We start from the raw sequence: 20,661 nt of genomic DNA on the forward strand, positions 1-20,661 counted from the left end.
CTTCTACCGAGCAGAAAGATGTTAAATTGTTCTGCGTACATATGTAGTAATTTGCAAAGTTTTGTGGCAGACATGCAGGAGTTAACATTGTGACAAATTTACTTGATGTAAATCCACTGGAATGAGGACAAGGACAGCATAAAAGAAAAAACATAATTAGTTTGTGAAAAATTGAATTTATGCTGTTTTCTGATAAATAATTTCGTAAATTTACATAACATGCGAAACTTGCTAAATATTAGCTCACAATGAAAAGCCTAAAGTTTTAGTAAATTTGTTTGCTTCGTAACATATAACATTTATTTTCTTCAGACATATAAGAAAGGAATTCACTGTACAAACAAGCTGTGGCAAACTGCTGTGATGTCAGTTGACGAAATAATGATTTCAGGTCCGGTTGGATCTACGCCGTTCTCTGTGAAAGACATTCTTAAACTGGAGGGCCACCAAATAACTTGTCATTCTAAAACAAACTGTAAAACTGAGTCACAGTCAGCACTAAGTTACTGCAACTCGATTTCAGCTCCAGCCTACTCAGATCCAAACAAAGGAAATGGAATTCCTCACAACGTCGCGTCAGCTGACAATATGCTGAATGGTCAAGAAGCGGTCAGCAATAAGACTTCAGCAGTAGCTTTCACATCCACAGAATCCAAGAAAAACTCCACGGGTAACGCAAACGTCGACGGTAGCAAGGAACCTGCCTCGGTGATGTTTAACAATATGGCGACGCACTTATCAACTCACAGCACTTACTCAAGTGGGAAAGAAATCATCAACGAAAAATACCTTAAAAGTTCGATGGATAATTCTTTGAGTCGGGAAACGTCTAATGCTGCCAATGCTTTGATTGGATTTTCTCAGGGCTTCCACGAGCATGCGTACGATGTCCCGCCTTGCAACGAGTATTACGCTCCTAATGGATGCTACAACCCAGCTGCTTACAACAGGCAAAACGCTGCTGTTTATGACACCCCATCTTCTACGGGAAGTGGTAGGCTTCAATTTCCCCAGCCTCCGTATAAAAATACGGAAGTCAGCAACCAGACCAACGACGTGAATATCAACTCTTCAGTTCCCCAGCACGAAAACTCTGCTAACCTCTACGGTTCAGTTTCTGCGGCCGGGCACATGGACGATTTTTCCTATAGTCCAAGGCGAAGTCAGCCTCCATATTCACGTGCGATGGCTGAAATTGCTGAATCAAAGAGCAGGATAGGAGCAGGGATTCACAACTTTGATGAAATGTCCGATAAAGTTCAAGTTTACGACGAAAGAAACGGCCGAGGCAGCATGATCGATATTGCATCACCAGTTATGCACTCTCCGGTTGATTCAGAATCTCATCATCGTTCCAGTGTTGATGTTTCCACTGATATTCGTGATTCTCCTCAACTTTCTTGTGGAACGGGAGAAAGCCACCCAGATGAATCCATCACCCAAATTACAGGTAAAATAAGATTTAAAATTATTATAGGAAAATTGCTGATTATTATTAAAAATCGACCGGCAGAACTTATAGGTTTTGTCAATTTATTTGTTTATATTCGTATTTGTGTCACGGGCCAATGCATTGTGGCTTGCAGACAGAACTTCGTTTAGTGGCGCCACCCGCCCTATCGCTGCCAGTCGTGATGCAAGAAACAAAACACTGTCGCTTCGAAACCGTGTTTCTTTAATAGAAACAAGAGATTTGTAGTAAAGCGAAACAATAACACACTTCTTAACAAATTAGCCGGTATTCGACGCTTTTCCTTAGGATCGGAAACGCCGACACTTCTCTACAGATCCTTTGTCAGTCATGGGGATCGCACACGTTAGCAAACAAACTATAACAAGTTATTATCGATCGTTAACAAAAGACAAGACAAATAGACACAATTAATTCTAATCTTTGTGTTGACTCGGCCTTTGGTCGCGACATCTTGGCGACCGTAAATTTACTCGGGATTCCGCGCCATTGCTTGCTGGTGTTGCTCTATTTGTTAATTTTCGTAGGCCAGTATATACTTCACAGGAAAATCAAAATCAAAATAATTTCTGTTGGAGAAAATCTGCCAAAATCCGCTTAAGTAACAACTAACAACAAAGGTACAAAGTTGTTTATTAAATTCTAATCGCATTAATTTTGTCAACGAGAATGATTGGCAGTTTCTAAAAAATCCTAAATAAAGAACGATTAGCGATAACTGTTATAAAATTGATAACTTATAACATCACTTATTAGATGTCAAAAGCAATTATAATTTAATGGTTTAATGGATTGGGTGAAATACTTCAAATTTCGATCATAGTGACGTAGCAATATATGAGCGAGTTGCCACATTTAAGAATATCATTTGTTTAAATCTCGACCCAAACGACCGTGTTTAGCCTAATGTTAATAGCTAGTTTTTGCAATATATCAGTACTTGTCAAATTCTGAAGCAAAGACCTATGTGAGGCTTCGTCACGACGTGAGTTATTTAAAATTTTCGCCGTTCACTTAATTGCTCTTGTTATTTTGCTTTTCACCAACTCTCTGTCATCTAAAATGACCGGTTACGAAGAGGGCTGGCCGACCATTGGTATGCCTGATGAGATAGCTGCGAGTCATCTGAGCCAAGTCCATGTCACGTTTAAGGCATTAACGCTGAGATCATTGTCAGTTTGGAAAACACCGCGTAATTAGCACTTTCAGAAATATACCAAATAAGAAAAATTTATTTGAAATTATGTTGTCAAAATTCTATTTGTTTAAAACTTTTGTAATAAGTTTTGAAAATTATTATACGTGAAAGTTTTATTCGCACATCAATGAGCTTTTTATGTATAGGACGTTTCAGAAAGAATGTCAAAGTTTACCGTTTGAAGACTTAACAAGTTTTGGAAATTTAATTTTCTTTTAAAATGCAAACGATGTGCATTCGTTCTATAATTTTTGAGCTTATTCATGCGTTTATGTAAACTTTATAGGTCATCTATTTGGTGATTATACACTCGCCTGTTTAGTTTTATATACAAACAGCGCTGATAAATGCCGTTTTCGCAAGAACATTTTTCTTGCAATTACATTCTGGCCTATTTCGACGTCCTCGCCGAGCGGACTAGACAGAAATCAAAATAATTTTTGGCAACAGAATGTCGAAATCGGGCCCATATTTTTTGAAATTCAAAATAATTGATTATCTTAATCACCTGGGAAATTCTTCGAAATTAGCTTTCATTAAGCATTATAGAATAAGGCAAAAACTATCATTTATGAACAACTTGTTCATACAAGGCAAGGGTGAATGTAAAGCTTTGCCGTACATTGTCATGCAATAATACTTGGTCCCTATGTACCTTGATTGAAATTTCAGAAACTTAATAAAGTTAAAGAAAGACACTCAAGTTTAAAAAGTAGAAATTATTTCTGTAATGCTCGATTAATATTCGCATAATATCATACATGGTACTGTCGGCGTTATGGTATTTTTCCGTAATAGAATTAATATCGTTGGTATGAAACGATACAAATATTTTTCTTTGTCTCTATAATTTGTATGAAATTAGTAATATTGGATTAGTATAGATTAAAATGCTGTCGGTCCGCCTTAGTCATAATTAACTAGGGTTTTATGGCACGCATAATAAATGGCGGCCGGTCCACGGAGCCATTGTAATCTACTTAACTAAATATAGGTATAGTGGAGTGTACGATTATCTGTCTGCATAGCGTCGTGACAAAGGATACCAGAAGAAAATACGCTAATTATCACATTCGACTAAGGCCATGCCAGCTGTTTCGTGCCAGCAAGCGAAAACCATAATAACACGACACCACTGCAACTACAGGTCGCCATTTTGATAGCTTTACCTCTGGTTTTTCTATAATGGAAGCCGTTTCTCTGTTTTATGATGGAAAGGCTGTAAATTGTTTTTTTCCATTTTGCCTTGCAATAAAAAGCCATTGGTCTATAACCAACCCAGAGTCACTTCATAATAGCAACCGCAGACGCGAACTCTGTTGTAATGTTGTTTATTAAAACAAACAAACGACGAGATAGAAGTATTAAAAAACACATGTTACACGCTTGTCGATGCGTGATCGGGGATTTTGTTGCCAACAAATGATCGATTGTGTCCACGCTGGTCTTGTCATGATCAAATCACGTCACACCGGCGCCAGTCCCGCCGCTTTTGTGAAAACGTCTCGGAGTACTGAAGCGTTGGACAAAAATAAGGATTTGTAAAACCTATTATGCACGATAGCAAACGTTTATTTAATAGTGTAGCTTTGTACAAGATTTAATCAAACAAATTTATTTTCTATTGTTATAATACAAGGTCTGCTTTTTTGCAGACTCTGAAAAGTCAGATAATTTGAGCAACTGCAGCGCAAGTCCAGATGGAGATAACAAGAAGAAAAACCCTGAAGACAGCCTCAAATCGCGACACAGATCACGACGAAAACCAAGGGTTTTATTTTCACAAGCACAAGTTTTTGAACTCGAGAGACGCTTCAAACAACAACGTTATCTGTCAGCACCAGAAAGAGAACACCTAGCACAACTTCTAAAGCTCACTTCGACTCAAGTCAAGATTTGGTTTCAAAACAGACGGTACAAATGTAAGCGTATGAGACAAGACAAAACCCTCGAACTGGCCAGTATTGGACCACCAAGACGAGTTACTGTCCCCGTACTTGTACGTGATGGGAAACCTTGCCTGAGCGGGGCACCTGCAGGGGCACAAAATCCTAACGCGCCTTATTCCGCCCCTTACAACGTTACTGTTACACCCTATCACAATTATCCAAATTCTTATAATTCGTGCGGCTACAATACTTACTCTCATAACACTAACTCCTATGGTCCAAGTGCGGCTGCTGCAGCCGTCGCGGTTGCCGGTGCAGCAGCTGCTTACGGAAATGCAGCTTCTGCTACTTACAATGGTTTGTCTGCTGCAGGAATGGCTGGAAACCCGACAGGGGTAAGCATGAATAGCTACCCCGGCCCCACAATGCACCCCCAACATCCAGGTTCGGTAGGTTCGGTTGGTTCGGCCCCTACATCATTCGGGTCTCCTCCGATTGCCCCTTCACAAGTAGGACAAAATAACTTTCACCACCCGAACCCTACGGATTACATTTACAAATTTGGACTGTGCACATAAGAGCACTAGCATTGCAGCGACTTTTTTATATTTTATTATTTTTGAATACGCATTATAGAAGCATGAATTGTTTTTGCACTTGTTTGACTGATACAGTGTGCCTACTAAAGACAAGACAATCCATACATTGGCCGAAATTGCTGTCGACAATTACATGTGTGCTTTTAAAAATAGATCTATCGGATCATCTTGTATAAAACCCACTGCCGCTTTATAATTTTAATCAGCACTGTAAGATATGGCGTACAATTCTATCATTACTCTTAGCAATATCTCTTATATAACTATGGCGCAAACTTCCTGATTCTATAAACGTTATTTTAGATGTGTCAAGCGCAAATATTGCAAATAATGTTTTAGGTTTCTTTATCTCCTAAGCAGCAAGACAATGTGCAGTGTGCACTATGCCTGCTCGTAATACATAAATCTGTTATTGATAACATCGCCACCATCATAAAGAGTGTTGTTCTTATGTTGCCTTGTGAAAGGTCATACAGGATAATTATTTTACCTGCAAATAACAGTCGTATCATCTATAAAGATAGTACTCTACATCCAACTTGCCAAATCATAATACTGTGTATTTTACCTCAATATTTCTTGACGCCTTACCGTTTCGGCTGTGGATACGAAGACTTTCTATGATAAAAACTCACACTATTTTTGCATGGATTGTTATTTATGTGGTATATATTCTGTCTCGAAATTAATATTTTAGGACGTTGTGCAATTTTTGTCGGCTGCATGACGTGATGCTGCTGGTTATTGCTGAACAGTTTGCAATAAAGCATGTTAAAAAGCAAAAGCAAGATCCAAATATGACTTCGGCTTGGTTAAATAGGTAAATTAACATTGATTTCTTTAAATTCTATACAGTGTTATTTGTGCAGGTTTTGTGATTTGCTTAATCATACAGCACAAGCTCAATTCTTGTGTGCAAGAAATAAATTGAATGGTTGCCAACAGTAAAAAACTGATGGGCAGATAAAACAAATTTATAGTATCTTTATTTAAAGTAAAAGTCAGGTTTTGATTTTGTCGAAATCCATGTGGAGGTCAATCGAATTAAATAATACTTTTATTAATACTGTAGGCTTACAGTGTAAAACTACATTCTATACTTGAGTTGTCGGAAATGGGCCTAAATTACACCTCACACTTAAGACTATATCCTTTAATTGCTTGTGACGATATTATGCGTTACCTAAATTTCTTTTTTTAGCGCATTGCCCATCTTCAAGGCTTTTCGGCATGTAGAGCATACTGTATAATAAGCAATGGGCCGTATTCAAAACCAAGCTAACTAACACCTAACTTCCATACGAATGAATTGAACACGTTATTGAAATTAAAGTAGGCTTAGACGTGCCAGCTTATAAAGAAGCATATATACAGTATCTTGTATATAGACTTTTTTCAAAGTGTCTTATAAAGTCCTAATGACTGAAAACTGAGAAAATAAAAACAAAAACGCGGCAGTCTATGTTCGAAAAAATTTTCTTCTTTATTGATTTTTTATCAGATATTAACAAAACAAGTCAAGTAGGATACAAATAAACGCTGAATAGAATTGGGTTTGTGATCACAGTGGTTGGTACCTTTTTAAAATAGAAGCAAATTTATGATAATCTCTTATTGGTCTCGTTAGTTCTGGCAGAACATTCCAAAGTTTGGCCCCAAAGATTTACTGCTTGCTAAGTATGACTGCACAACGGTAAACATAGTTTATTGTGCCTCTTTGCGCCATTTGAATTTAAACTTTTATTAGTTTTTAGGTTGTCAAATGTAGGTGGCAAGTTTTTATTGACGTTTTTGTGCATAAACATATTTGTCCCTAGAAATAACAAGCCGCATATTGTGTTTGTTAATTCGATTCAACTCACCTCAAGCTCCTATACGTTTTTCACCATGCTTGTAGATTACAGCCTTTTTGTGGTTTTGCCGAATTCTCATGACTGACCACTAACGACACCCTGTCGCTATCGTATGTAAAGAGGTGCATTTTGTAGAATGTGTGTGGTCGTTTTTAATTGCTTGCTGCTATTTGAAAATGCAGATTTTTATTTAAAACATTTCTTTTCTCAAAGTGCAATTGGTACCAAGGCTCAACGAGTCGACGTATACATGTTAAACTAACTTGGTAATTTTGGAACAAAGTGTACGAAGCTGTGATGGGGCGCTGTCCAATCCCAATACATATTTGAACAAATTGGAATTTTCGAAACAGGATAAAAAGTGTTGAACACAATTACACTGAAATTTGGTAAATTGAAAATATCCAAAAAAATGAATAAATAAACAAACAGCATTAATTTAGAAAAAAAATTTGTCAAATTTGATAATACTAAACAAGAAATAAAAAGTTGAAATGTGCCAGAACAGAAATTAATCTCTTATATGAATATTCTAAACAGAAAACTACTAAAGCAAATACTTTCGTACAAAAGTTATGGTTCATTGTTCTGCAATTGGTGAATCAGCTGAGAATTTCATTTGACATCTTGATCAAAGTTCGCATCTGCTGTGCAGTTTCTTTCATGCATCGTTCGAAGATTATATGTGCTTTCCACTTTAACACCTTTGCTGCCCTCCAGTGGATGTCTTCAGTTTTTATTTCATTGGTTGGCTGTATTTTCGGGATTTATGTTGACCTCTTTAAACATCTCAATCATGACACTTTGCAATTTGCAGTTTTATTCTTTGTCCCACAGAAACGTCCAGAACTTGACTGTTTCGTAAAGGCGTATGGCTTCAATACTTCTGTTAAAGTGTTGCTCATCTGTCGGAATTCATGTTATATTTACCGGGCTTTTGCGAGAAAAGTGAGGTCAGGTGACGCTGTTGTACCCGCGCTTTATATCTCGATAGCTTTGACTTTGTACAGTATTTCTTTACTTTGATTTTATATTCAGGTGTCTATAGTTTGTTGACATTGCCAGTATTTTTCATGTAAGTTATAAGGTTTTCATGGCAGTTTGTTTTTCTCTGCTGTCGAGTGTCAGTTGGCTGATTTCCTCCCGAAATATTATGGTAATTTTTTCAGCTGATGTTGCTATAATGGAGGTTCTCCACTGCGTATATCAGCCGGTTCTTTTCACCAAGATTGCTAGTTTTGATTTTGTCTTAATAACTTTGTACACTCGCTGGCGTAAAGAGGTGCATGGTTGGCCTCTTTAGTGGTGAAGTTTGTAGGTCTATATATGGTGTTGCAGCGGGATATGATTTTCTTCCACTTCTCGTCGGAGTACACCAATACTAATAACGTCGGAGTACTTCCAATACTTTGTCAACTTCATATTGCCTACACCTGCTTTGTCTCTGCAACAGATGCTGCTGCCTGCGTTGTACAGTACTGGGTAGAGATCAGTATAGTAGCAAACTTTTCTGCTTGTCCCCGATAGCTCTAATATCAGTAACAGTTAAGAAGTAATATTTTTCAATAATTCTTTTATGATCTTCCGGTATTGGTAACATGATGTTGCAATTTGGATGCGCTTCTTTCCACAAGGAGTGCACTCTTTGTTTGTAGGCGCGTTATGATGGATTTGCTAACAGGTACCATAGCATGACTTGGATGTCGTTTTTTGTAACGACTTCCTCCGTTGTTTTAAGTCAATAACCCACTTTGTTTTTCACCATGATTCCCGAGCTCGTGGAGCACGGCAAACCTTGTAGATCCAGACGACGTCTGATCCGGCTGTTATTTTTTATACTTCTGGTTATCATCAGAGTTGGTTAGTGGTAATACATTGTACGTACTAAAAAAGTGCCGTCGTAATAACGGTACCGGTCCTTGGCAAAAAATTCACCGACGGTGACGGTTCAAAAAAGTTCAAAAAAGTATTTCTCGGCATCGCGGTACTTGTTGTATAACAGGTCTTGCTGCAAATGCAATTTTTCCTTGACTTTATAGTTGAGTGTTAAAATGTAAATGACTTAACTGGACTTGTGACTTTAGTTTGATGACCTGTTACGATTTTGGTTCTAAAAAATAACACGTTTTCAGACATTCAATTTAGCAAGCGTTTGGCGGCGGAATGTATTCTCTTTTGAGAAAATATGGCAGCCGGACACACATGAGTTTATCACACATAAATTAGACAGGGAAGGATCCTTCAACTTACTATATGGCCTGTTTGCAAAAGTGAGCGTATTGAATGATACCTATTGGTTAATATGTAAATACGACTGATGTATGCGCTTTTAAATATATCAGGATTTTGCAGCATTAATGTGTTTCGATGAGATAGAGATTTTATTCACTGTGATCGGTAATCTTTGGCATTTATTAAGCAATAGACCTGTGCGTCAATTAATTCGTTTTAACAAACTCAAAAAAGGGCTTGTTTTTTGTTGAAGATCATGCTTAAATTTTTCTGAAACGAATAGGGAAGGTTACAACAATTTGAAAATTTTCAAGTAAGGCTTATACCCAGAGGTAGCTCGTGAGTTTTATAAATGGAAGGGCTGCGGCTTAGTTAGGCACTTTCAAACCTTATATTTTTCTCGTGTTCAAATAAATGAATTAAAAATGTTGACAGGAGTCGATCTTTTCCTAGTTACTGTCTGAGTAGCAAGGTGTTTTCGATCGCCTATATTTAACAACGGAAATTTTCGACCTACTTTGATTCCTTTTTAAATTGCAAGCATTTTTGGTAACGGACCGTAACAATTTTGGACAAGTAAATAGCATATGAATTTCTTTACGCGATAAAGAAAAAATTGTTGAAAATATGTTGCCAAGTTCATATTTTACAGCGGTTTGAATCCTGCGCACTGGACTTGTTCCGTATGACCTATAGATACGTGACTTCAGCGAAACATGTGACGTGAAATGCGTAAAAGTTCGCGTGTTATCTGCAGCGCGTGTAAACACAGAAATTAATTTCCTATTTACTGCTAGTCTATTGTTTTAACCTTTGCTTGAAATGCAAGGCAAAATTGCATGAGTAACGCGCCGCAGATATCACGAAAAATTTTCCGTCTCATGCCATGCTGGCCACGTAACGTGACCTCATGTCTAACAAAACCAATGCGTAGGATTCAAAGCACTGTAAAATACAGTAAACACTAGACAACCTTTTTCCAGTTTGTTTCTTTACTGTGTAAAAAATTCATACGCTACCCACCTGATCAGAATTATTACAAGCCGATGCCCAGAACGCTTGCAATTTAAAAAAGAATGAAAGTGGGTCGAAAAATTCTGTTGCTTAGTATGGGTGATAGAAAAAATCTTGTCACCCAGAACAAGCTGGCGGCGTAACTCGGAAAAGGTCTATTCGCTGCTGGAACTATGACAAAGTTTTATATTGCGCTTGAGTAATGAAACTGCAACGTACAGCAAAATTTAAGTATATATGCAATCACAAAACACTACTCACGCTCTCACATTCAAAATGTACCTAGACCTAAAGGCTTATTTCTTCCGGCTAACTTTATTTCAAACAAAGGTGAGGGGGTGTGGCTAACCTAACGAAAGCTTTTGCATAAGTTACCGTATATTCGCAGTTTATAATGTTAATTTCTTAAAGGTTTTTTTCCTTGCAAGCTAACCCAGTTCAGAATAAACCCTGCCCACCCTGTTTGGGCACACCTTTAAGCCCTGGGCCTCTATTACGTGCACTAACTCAGTCTTTTGCATCTTTAAAACCATTCAAGCCTACAAGTGAAGATCCTGTTGCAGTAGCATGTAGTTAAGTCATCCAATATCAATGCAATAACACTAACCTACCTGCAGTGTTAACTGGGTGTTTTAAACCGGCAGAAAGCCAGGTAGTTGCTGCGTAGTTTTTTACGACTTCTGGCTGCTTCTACTACAGCCCAAATTACCAGCTACATATATTTTTTCTAACTTCGAATTGCTAACAGGGAATTCCCCTTTTGTGAGTCGAAGAAAAACAATAAACCGAAATCATAGACAATGGAAGTATGAACATAAGTAGAATAAAGCGGAATTATAAATGTAGTGTTTGTATTGTTTAAGTGTATATCTTTCCGATGTCTATGCTTTGTAGTCATACACCCATAGACATCCTATGTATAACTATAGATATACATAAGATATCTATACATACACCATGTATTATATAATGTACATAATAAATTAGTTAGGTAACATAGTTTAAAGCTAGGGGTTCCTCATAGAAATCCCATAGAAAGGGTTAATATAAAGACTTTGGTGGTAAACTGGTAGTAGTAGGCAAATAAAATCGAAGGATATGAATTAATGTGGCTAACGCAAAGCGAGATTGCAGTTTCACCTCATAGATTTCTAAACCCAGTATTGGTGGTAGGCCTACTGGTTTAGTTCCGTAAACACTTTCTTCAGTATCGGTGTTGTTCCGTGTTTACTTCCGCAGTTTTATCTTTGTAACTCTTACTGGCTTAACTCTTGTAACTGTTACTGGCTTAAGTGGACATTTTCATTTGAGATTGTTGATTGCCAAAAAAATGCCAAGCATTCCAATCGTGGATTTTGAGCCATGTGGAATTCACCATAGCCTTGTTGCAGATGTTGACTTGAAAGCAGTTGGAGACAAAACGTACGAAGCATTTATGGACTATGGCTTCGTGTATTTAAAAAATACTGGAATAAGCAGGTAAGACTATTTTGATCGAAAAGTGTCTAGGTATTAGACCTATACGACAAGTTACAATAATGAAGACAGGTTTGACTGTTGGAATGATATTTTATGATTAGAAATTAAGATTTCTCGTACCGTTGTTGTCACAACAAATGTTCTGCCTCCGCATACCTATCTTCTTACCGCAAATTAGTTTAACATACATGTATGTTTGGCTAAGTAAGTAACTTAACACAAACGTTTTGCTTGCCTTCAGGAAAGAGAGTGACTGTTTCACCATAAGTAGGTCAAGCAACCTGTTGTTAAAGATAGGCGGTTAAGTTAGGGGGAAGACAATTTGCAAAAAGTTGATTTTAGCTGTTTTAGGTTTTATTGTAGTTAAAATCAAATTATAGGAAGTAAATTTAAGTAACTATGTTATAAAATTTAAGTTAGGTTAACAAAAAACTGTGAAAATTACTGTTGATCGCACGATTTTTTCCATTGAATTAGTGGCAGCCTTTAGGAAATCTTTCTTTGCTTATGCAAACGACTAAACACTAGCAAGGTGCAGAACATTGTTTATAATTGCTTGTTTTTTACTTGTAATAAACAAGGAAGACACGTGTCAAGTGATTTTATTTATATGTATACGTTGTAATCTATAGTATTATATAGCAAAGTTTGTGAACCAAATCATGTTGTGAACCAAGATATGAAATGATTATATAAAACAATTATGAACTCATGAACAGTGATATATAGTGAGTGACCCAACCAAAATACCACAATACCTCAAAAGTTCAATGATTTGCAATCCCGTGTTTGAGAAGCTCTGGCATCTAGGCGTAAAAAGTGGTAAACCAGATTGGAAAGTTTGCTCAGTACGCGAGAGAGAAAAAAGGCTGCCACTATTTCACCGGAAAATATCGTGTGTTAAAAGTTATTTTTCACCGTTTCTTGTTAATCTAAGTTAAATGTTATAACATAGCAACCTAAACCTGATCTAAATCCAATAAGACCTTAAATAGCTAAAATAGACATTTTGCATGGCGTTTCTCTAAACCTAACCACCTATCTTTAACAACAGGCTGCGTGACCTACTTACGATGAAATAGTCAGTCTCGATAAAAAAATCTGTGGACTGCTTTGCGTGAACGCAATTGACCAGGAAAAAACTACCTGTACAATTATTTCACAAAATAAACGAAGTTGTGCAGACATGCTTTTCTGAATGATTTGTGCATTTAATCGTTATTTTATGATCTTGTTGAGCCGGGAATTTCTCCCTCAAAACAGCGAATATTCCAATCTGGCTATTAAATAGGATTATATATATATATATAGTTTAACTTCTTTGGAAACCAGCAAATTGCTTAATTGTTAAAGTTACTGCTGCTAGTTTATGTTATCTTTCATATGGTAGGATTCATTTAGTGTACAATGTATAGTACATATATTTAAGTGTTTACTGTTATCTTACTTATAAATACTTACTTAAAGATTTATGTTCATTAAGTTTTTTACACCTAATCAATGCCAGTATAAATTTATAACTACTTAATAATGTGAATGAATAGATGATATTTTAATAAATGAACAGTACATCTGTGGATGAGTTAAATGAAGTAACAGAGGAATTCTTTAGTCAGCCTGATGATGTGAAAGCAAAATATTTTCGAAAAATTAACAACTTTGGATATGATGCCATTGGAAAAGAGAAGTAAACAATAAATTCTTATGTAACTGTGAATAGTGTATAGATTACTATTTTGCATTTTCTCTGGTGCTCAGTTACCAGTTATAGGTAAATGTAATTTGAGAATGAAAAGTGTTGAAACTATATTTTGTTGCAAATGTACCATTGCAATTTGCATTCAGAGAAATGTCAAGAACTTAAACAGTGTTTATGCATCTTTTTAGCCTCTAACAAAGTGCAAAAAATTTCGTGATTATTAGATTAGTAGATGGACACCCTGGTGACTACAAAGAATCGTTTAACATGACATGTGGAGCTACTAACAATCCAGATATTGTTTGGCCTGATGATGTCGTACCTGAATTTTCAAAAACTGCCAAATCTTTCATGAAAAAATGCAAAGCATTAGCATTAAGAGTGCTAGATGCATTGTCATTTGGCCTTAACCTAGAGGTAGCAATAATAGTGCTTTGTTCATGACTTTTTATGGAGTAAAATGTTACCTGTACGTCAGTTAAAAACATTTAATCAGTGTCAAAGTGAAGTATCATGCATCTTATTGTGCATATAAATTTATTCTATTTATGTAAATGTTGTTATTTGAGTTTGCAATATACAACCTTAACAAAATCGTGTTCAGAATCCTACACTTCTATCAACATTACACTCATCCATGCTTGAAACGAACAATGGTTCGTCCTTGCGTTGTCTTCGCTACCCACCAATTCTGAAACCCTTAGAAAAAGATCAGATAAGGTTGGCAGAACACACAGACTATGGAAGTTTGACTTTACTCTTTCAAGATATGGTGGGAGGACTGCAGGTTGGTAACATAACCGTATTTTTTGTCCAAGCTAGGTATTCTTGTTTTGCTACCTTGTGTTTGTAGTTCTGTTGTTCACATTTTGTGATGATTTACTGTCTGGGTATGACACAAGATGTGATACTATTGATTACCCTCATCGTGTAGTCATGTGTAACTTCCTGTCATAACAATGATATAGTGTTAGTCCATAAATTTTTCAAAGGACAATAGAATGTATATTTGTAACAATAGAATGTATATTTTTGGTTTAAATTGTAAGTAGATCATAATTAGTTCTTTATAAAAGATAACATTTTAATCAAAGATTAAGATGCGCGATGGAACCTACATTGACGCGGTGCCCATAAAAGATGCCATACTTTTGAATGTTGCGGATCTTCTTCAGTACTGGACTAATGGAAGACTCCGATCAACTGTTAGGAAAATGAATTTTAATGTTTTGTACTTTGATTAAAATGTTTCTTAAATCCTGCATACTTACTGTAGATGTTATATTTTTTGCAGCCTCACCGTATACTTTCACCAACTGAGGAAAGCCAAAAACTTACCATTCGTCGTTCAGTCGCATTCTTTGTTCACCCATCAGAAGATCTTCTTGTATCAAGAACATTGTTCAATGATAATTTGTCAGGAAATTATACTAAGCTTCGTGGCCTTACTTATGACCAGTTGCAACAGCTAACTGTTGGCGAGTACTTGCAAACGCAATTTCATGACACATACGCTTAGGAGAATAATTTTAAATCTGTGGAAGGTTTGTAGAATTATTTATTCGTTGTCAGTCTTAAAATTACCATGTTTTAATACACAAATGTTTCTCACCACAAAAATATATGCAAACGTAACCATAACGATTTTTTTGGTAAAGCTTGATAACGTTGCTAAATGTTTATTTCGGTTATACTGTGCTTGTGAATTTCGTGTTTCGAAATATGTTAATACTACATTTAAGATTGTGATTATCACGTTTACTCTATACACAATTGATACGTGTTCCAGAACTTACATAAATGTTCAGATAATGCACCGCTTGCTTTTATACAATTATGAATGCATTTGCTTATGGAAGTTCATTTATAGTTGCACATAAACATGTTGTAAAATATTGTTATAAGTCGTTTGGCCGATTTCGTATCCGAAGTGCCGAAACTGTTTTGCTTAATGCCAATTATAATGTTATGTAACTTTGAGACAGATACAGTATTATGTTACATGTTTGTAATAGGTAGATGTAATATGCCTAGTGTATGTTTCATTCTCAAAAGAAATACTAATTTTGTTGGATGCTCTCTCGAACTATCAGTACAGTATTCCATTTCGCTCTGGGTTGGTTAACCATTTTAAATTTGGTAGTAGGTTGAAGAAATTGGTTAAATATGGGCATAACACAGTTTCCTGAACCGATCTACAACTGTCACGTGAAAGTAAACGAATTTATTGCAAAATTGATATCATGGAAATAAGCAAGTTTGTCGTACATGCTAAAATTTTGCGATTTCCTTGATTTGGTTGGACGTTCTGGGACCTAGGTAATGCTTAAAAAAGTGTGTTAGACCAATCAGAGGCCAGTGTTGTTTTTCATTACGGTGGATTGCCCTAGCAAACGGCTGTTAAAACTTAAAAGCTTCCTGATCGCATTGTTGGGTTAGGTCACATTGAAAGGGAAAGGGCTGTAAACAAATAATTTTTTTACTCGAACCTATTTGAGTTGCGAGTCGGTTTAAACTGACACTCAAGTTAATCCTTTTAACTTTGGAAACTTATGTGAGGTCAGACCAGGCGTTGTTTTAAATTGGTTGCCATAGCTGTCTTAATTTTAGTCACGTATTAGTACTAGGAAAGTCTACTTCCTTTTTTAAAGAAAATATTTGTTTTTATTATCTAAAACTCTATTTTTCCCGGCATAACGTGCCTTAAGTCAAGTCACCGAAATATTTGATTAGTCATTACAACACTGTTATTAAGCAAACTTAAACCTCACAAAATAATATGAGATAACTCTTGACAAACTAAATTTGTTATAAAACGAAAATGGATAAACACAACTTTCGCAATTAATTTCTTTGCTCGAGCGACTTTGACAAATGCCCCCAGTCAACAGCCATATGCTTCAAACTAGCATAACTTTTTTCTTTCAAGACTCATACACGCGAGCGACCGTCGGCTCACGACTATCACAATATGCATGGCATCAACATTAACTTTTTTGTGAATTCAAGTTATTTCGAAACGAAGGTTATTAATTATTTATTACATAGTTATTTTACGTTTTTTTCCATGTAGTAAAAAATGCAAATCCATCTTTAGCAATGCTTACTAAAAACTAATCAAGCATTTTACGACTTACGCTACCTTCGTTATGTTTGTAAGGATATAAGCAATAACAGTCTAAATCCTGAAAGTTACAAAATCCATTGCATGGTCGCTACGTTAAGAACTTTGTTTGAATTTACAAATGCTATCATTAGTTATCATAGTTTCAGTATTTTATGACTAAATAATAGCATATAGCCATATGATACTAAAACTATGAAAAAGAAACTTAACTGAAACGTCCGAAAACATACAGGGATGTAAACAAAAAAAGGTCCCAGGACTTCTGTCCGTGATCAATTACAACACCACGTGGCGAGATATTACGCTTTAAACTTGTTGTAACTTGTAACTTCCACACTCGGTAGATGACGCTATGTTAAGTGCTTTCCAATATAAATGCCATTGCTAGCGAAAAAAATCTTCTTCAATGATACCAAAAGTTTGTTGGTGAAATGTGAGCGTAGTTGTGTTTCCAAAATCGGACTCGGGTTGGTTGTGCATTTGTAGGCTATACTAGGTTAGGTACACATCCTATGCATTCTAGATAGCGCTGAGAGCTGATCAAAAACATCTCCAGTATCTTTCGTATTAAGTCCTAAACCTTAGGTACTTATAACCACATACTCTTTAAATTCAGCAGGATTTTAGATGAGGAGTAGCCCCGGCCCTTCGTTGTTATCAAATAGAATTTACATTTCATGCCGAGATATCATGCACTCAGCTTGGGGCAAGTTAAACATTCGGTAAGTGGCGCTGCGTTGGGTGTAGGCCTACAATCGCCTATCTTTAACAACGGGTTGCGTGACCTAGTTTTGATGTAATATAACAAAGATGGGTAAACTTTTTCAATGAAAGAGTCAATTATGGAAAACTAACTTACAAACACCAGCGAGCCGCAAAATCAGTAGTGTCAATACAAATACGGCAAACAATGCAAGTTTTAAATAAAATAACTTCAGCTAGAAGAGCTACAAAAAACATGTTGGCGAGCCGCAGTTTGACCACTTTTATAATATAGTCACTCCGAAATAGTCAAATTTGGCGATTTGGTTACGAGAATGGTTACGGGTACGCAAAAAGTTGATTTTATTTACTTTTTATAGGGATTTTTAACTCTAAATTTGAATTAGAAGGTGAGTTTACTAGTTTTAGTTTAAGTTTCAAAGGTTTATTTTACTATGTTATAACTAGCGGTGGGATTCAGCTGGTTCTTGGAATTTTAATGACCTCCATGAACCGGCTGTTAACAAGTGTATGTAGGATTGTAGGCTATAGGCATATGTGTATATCGGCTCCGGGTCAATATGGCATGCTACTAGTGAGAAAACCGGATGATAAAATATTTGAATCCCACCACTGGTTATAACATTTAAGTTGGATTGTGGCAGCATCGCCACGTTTTCTAGTATTTTAGTGCCACTTTTTCATGTTCCTTTAAGTTACGCATTGTTGCTGAGACTACCGCACGTGTCTTCATTAATTAAACAGTAGGTACTTACTGCATTCTTTTATTAATTACTTCATTGTGTGCGTCTTTTATTAATTACTTCATTGTGTGCGTAATTACTTCATTGTACAAGTTGGAATTTTGTTATAACTATTTTTGGTTTCTGTGTCGACAGAGAAGAATACGCAACCTTACCTTATGGAGCCAATTAAACAGCCACGTATGGCTACAGGTTAATAAAAAAACGTGAAAAATAGCTTCGAACATACGATTTTGTTGGGTGAAATAGTGACAACTTGTAAAATTATGTAACTCGCATACCAACTCCAAAAAATCATAGTTCTCGTATCGATGCTATACTTAACTAGATAAGGTATAGATAGCCTACTGCCTCACAAATTAGATCGCACTTGTCCATGATGTTCACTGCACCGTTTGGTTATAGAGCTAGATCAGTGGTTCCCAACCTTTTTTGGTGTCGAGGCCGAATTTCAAACTTCAGAGTACGTATGGAGCCGCATGAAAACACTCAAGTATTTATAACGGAAATTTTAAAGCATGAAATCATGTACCAATGAATTGCAACACTAACAAGAAAAATAACACAAATTATGAGTAATTTTTGTTTTTTTTGACAATTCAAAAAATAATCACTCTAATTACTATAAAAAAGATTTTTTATATTTTTTGTGGAATCTTCAGGGGTCAATGAGAGCCGCAAGAAGGCTAGCTTGGAGCCGCGATTGGGAATCACTGGGCTAGATTATTACATTGCTAGGACGAGCAGACAGAAGAAGCATAAGTGCAATAGTATCTATTGTCATCAAGTACAATAGCAGTTTTAACTGAGCACATGCTAAAATCTTCTAAGGCGTCACCAATTGCAGCCTGCTGTTTTTGAGTAGCTCCATGGTAGCACCTTACAATTGGTGACGTCACTTGGTTGCTGAGTGGTATAATAACGTGCTATTGGTGACGTCACGACGTGACGTAATGCTGATTAGTGATTTAGATAGCAAGGATCGTTTCTATTGCTACTGATATTAGACTAACAGAAAGTCAGTTTTCATTACTTTGTACGTAATTATACCACGAACTCATTTGATGAAATCACTTGATCATTACTTGGATTTAAAGTCATTTCAGCCTAGGCCTATATACAGAGTTGCCATACCGTCCTTATTTCTAAGATTTGTCCTTATTTTAAAGGTCCGTGTCTTAGAAAATATGTTTGTCCTTTTTTTTAAGAAATGTCCTTATTTTCACTTTCGTCCTTATTTTTAGGGTGGAGATAGGCACTTTTGTCCTTATTTTGGGCATTTTGTCACCTTTAGTATACCATTTTGTACCAAAGAGATACCAAAATTATGAACATGCAGATAGTGTCTTGTTTTTTTTTTTTAGGAACATTGGTTGCTTTCTCTTGTTGTACACTGTTTAAGGAGGTAGTCCTCGTTCATTTTCTAGTCGTCCTTATTTTTGACTTGAGACTGATGGCAACCCTGCCTATATAAGAAACCATATTTTTCGCTCCCCACAGTCAACGGCGAAAAACAAACAATATAAAAAATAAAGGCTGCCGCACTCTTTCACCGGAAAAAATTGTGCATCGGAAGCTATTTTTCACTGTTTCTTGCTAACCTAACTCATATATAAGCCCATAACACACTATACAGCAGGGGTGGCCAGACCTGCTTCATGCTCGAGCCGCATATAACAAATTCCAGTTTTAAAAGAGCCACAACACAAAACAATAAAAAACACGAATTTATTCACTTACAACGAAGTGTAGCTATTGATAAACATTAGTGCTGCGTGGTGATACTATGATACCTGGGCTTCACCAACTCTTTTTGCAATTAGTGTATTAGTATAACCGTAACCAAGACTTAAAACTAGGTCAGCCCTGACGTACAGCTTCAATCTGACAGTTTACTTAATTACAGTGTACAAGTTAGCACACTTCTGTACAATAATGTACTTTTTGGAGTGTAATTTCATTATTGCTAACAATGAGTCCATTGTTACTACGTGTGATAGAACGCATTGATTCATAATCTGATCAAACAACTCCTCTAGACCGGGAAAATGCATGTCTAATTCAACAATGCTAATTCATTAAAGAGCCGCAATCAAAGGCTCAAAGAGCCGCATGCGGCTCGAGAGCCGCAGTTTGGCCACCCCTGCTATACAGCTATACACTAAAACTTAAATCTACCTTCTGATGTACATCGAACTCCAATAAAACCTTAACTGGCTAAAGTAACCCTATCTCCAAAAACAAACGGTTTCACCAACGATATAAAGAACTTCTACTTCTTTATATCGTTGGTTTCACATACCAATACGTTGAGGCGAAGTAGTCATTTAATAACTCAACAATACAAAACAACAGCCTGCCATCTACTAAGCGCAAACCAATACCCGGATATTATTTAAAAACGAATTGTTCTTTTCATTACAACCTTTGCCTTTCTAAATCATTAACCACCAACTTCCTGACGTCACCAACAGCATGATGGTATACCGATGGGTAACCACGTGACGTCACTGATAGCAGGGTGTTAATGAAAACCAGCAAGCTGCCATTCGTGACGTCACAAATACATTTTACCATGTGCTTAGTTAAAACTTCTATTGGTAGGCTACTACGGAAACTATTAGAATTAGAGTT

The 20,661-nt window shown here is 36.4% G+C and overlaps 2 protein-coding genes across 2 annotated transcripts; both read left to right on the plus strand.

Annotated features, from left to right (window-relative positions):
- Nucleotides 1-316: 316 nt before the first annotated feature.
- LOC143458799 (uncharacterized) lies at nt 317-5,941 on the plus strand. Its single transcript, XM_076955670.1, has 2 exons — nt 317-1,450; nt 4,325-5,941. Exons 1-2 carry the CDS (start codon nt 364-366, stop codon nt 5,134-5,136), a joined length of 1,899 nt encoding a protein of 632 aa, XP_076811785.1. The 5' UTR covers nt 317-363; the 3' UTR covers nt 5,137-5,941.
- Nucleotides 5,942-11,213: 5,272 nt separating this feature from the next.
- LOC143460489 (uncharacterized) lies at nt 11,214-15,414 on the plus strand. Its single transcript, XM_076957998.1, has 6 exons — nt 11,214-11,735; nt 13,303-13,422; nt 13,659-13,851; nt 14,039-14,221; nt 14,529-14,639; nt 14,729-15,414. The coding sequence occupies exons 1-6, from the start codon at nt 11,587-11,589 to the stop codon at nt 14,951-14,953; spliced, it is 981 nt and encodes a 326-aa protein (XP_076814113.1). The 5' UTR covers nt 11,214-11,586; the 3' UTR covers nt 14,954-15,414.
- The last annotated feature ends 5,247 nt before the right edge of the window (nt 15,415-20,661 follow it).

The sequence above is a fragment of the Clavelina lepadiformis genome, chromosome 5 (assembly GCF_947623445.1).
Source record: "Clavelina lepadiformis chromosome 5, kaClaLepa1.1, whole genome shotgun sequence".
Lineage (NCBI taxonomy): Eukaryota > Metazoa > Chordata > Ascidiacea > Aplousobranchia > Clavelinidae > Clavelina > Clavelina lepadiformis.

Bases quoted from the DNA above. Each gene is read 5' to 3' on its own strand.
- LOC143458799 (XM_076955670.1), top strand. From the start codon at position 364: ATGTCAGTTGACGAAATAATGATTTCAGGTCCGGTTGGATCTACGCCG. The intron at 1,451-4,324 runs GTAAAATAAGAT...GCTTTTTTGCAG, and splicing joins ATCCATCACCCAAATTACAG to ACTCTGAAAAGTCAGATAAT.
- LOC143460489 (XM_076957998.1), top strand. From the start codon at position 11,587: ATGCCAAGCATTCCAATCGTGGATTTTGAGCCATGTGGAATTCACCAT. The intron at 13,423-13,658 runs GTAAACAATAAA...CGTGATTATTAG, and splicing joins GATGCCATTGGAAAAGAGAA to ATTAGTAGATGGACACCCTG. The intron at 14,222-14,528 runs GTTGGTAACATA...TTTTAATCAAAG, and splicing joins ATATGGTGGGAGGACTGCAG to ATTAAGATGCGCGATGGAAC.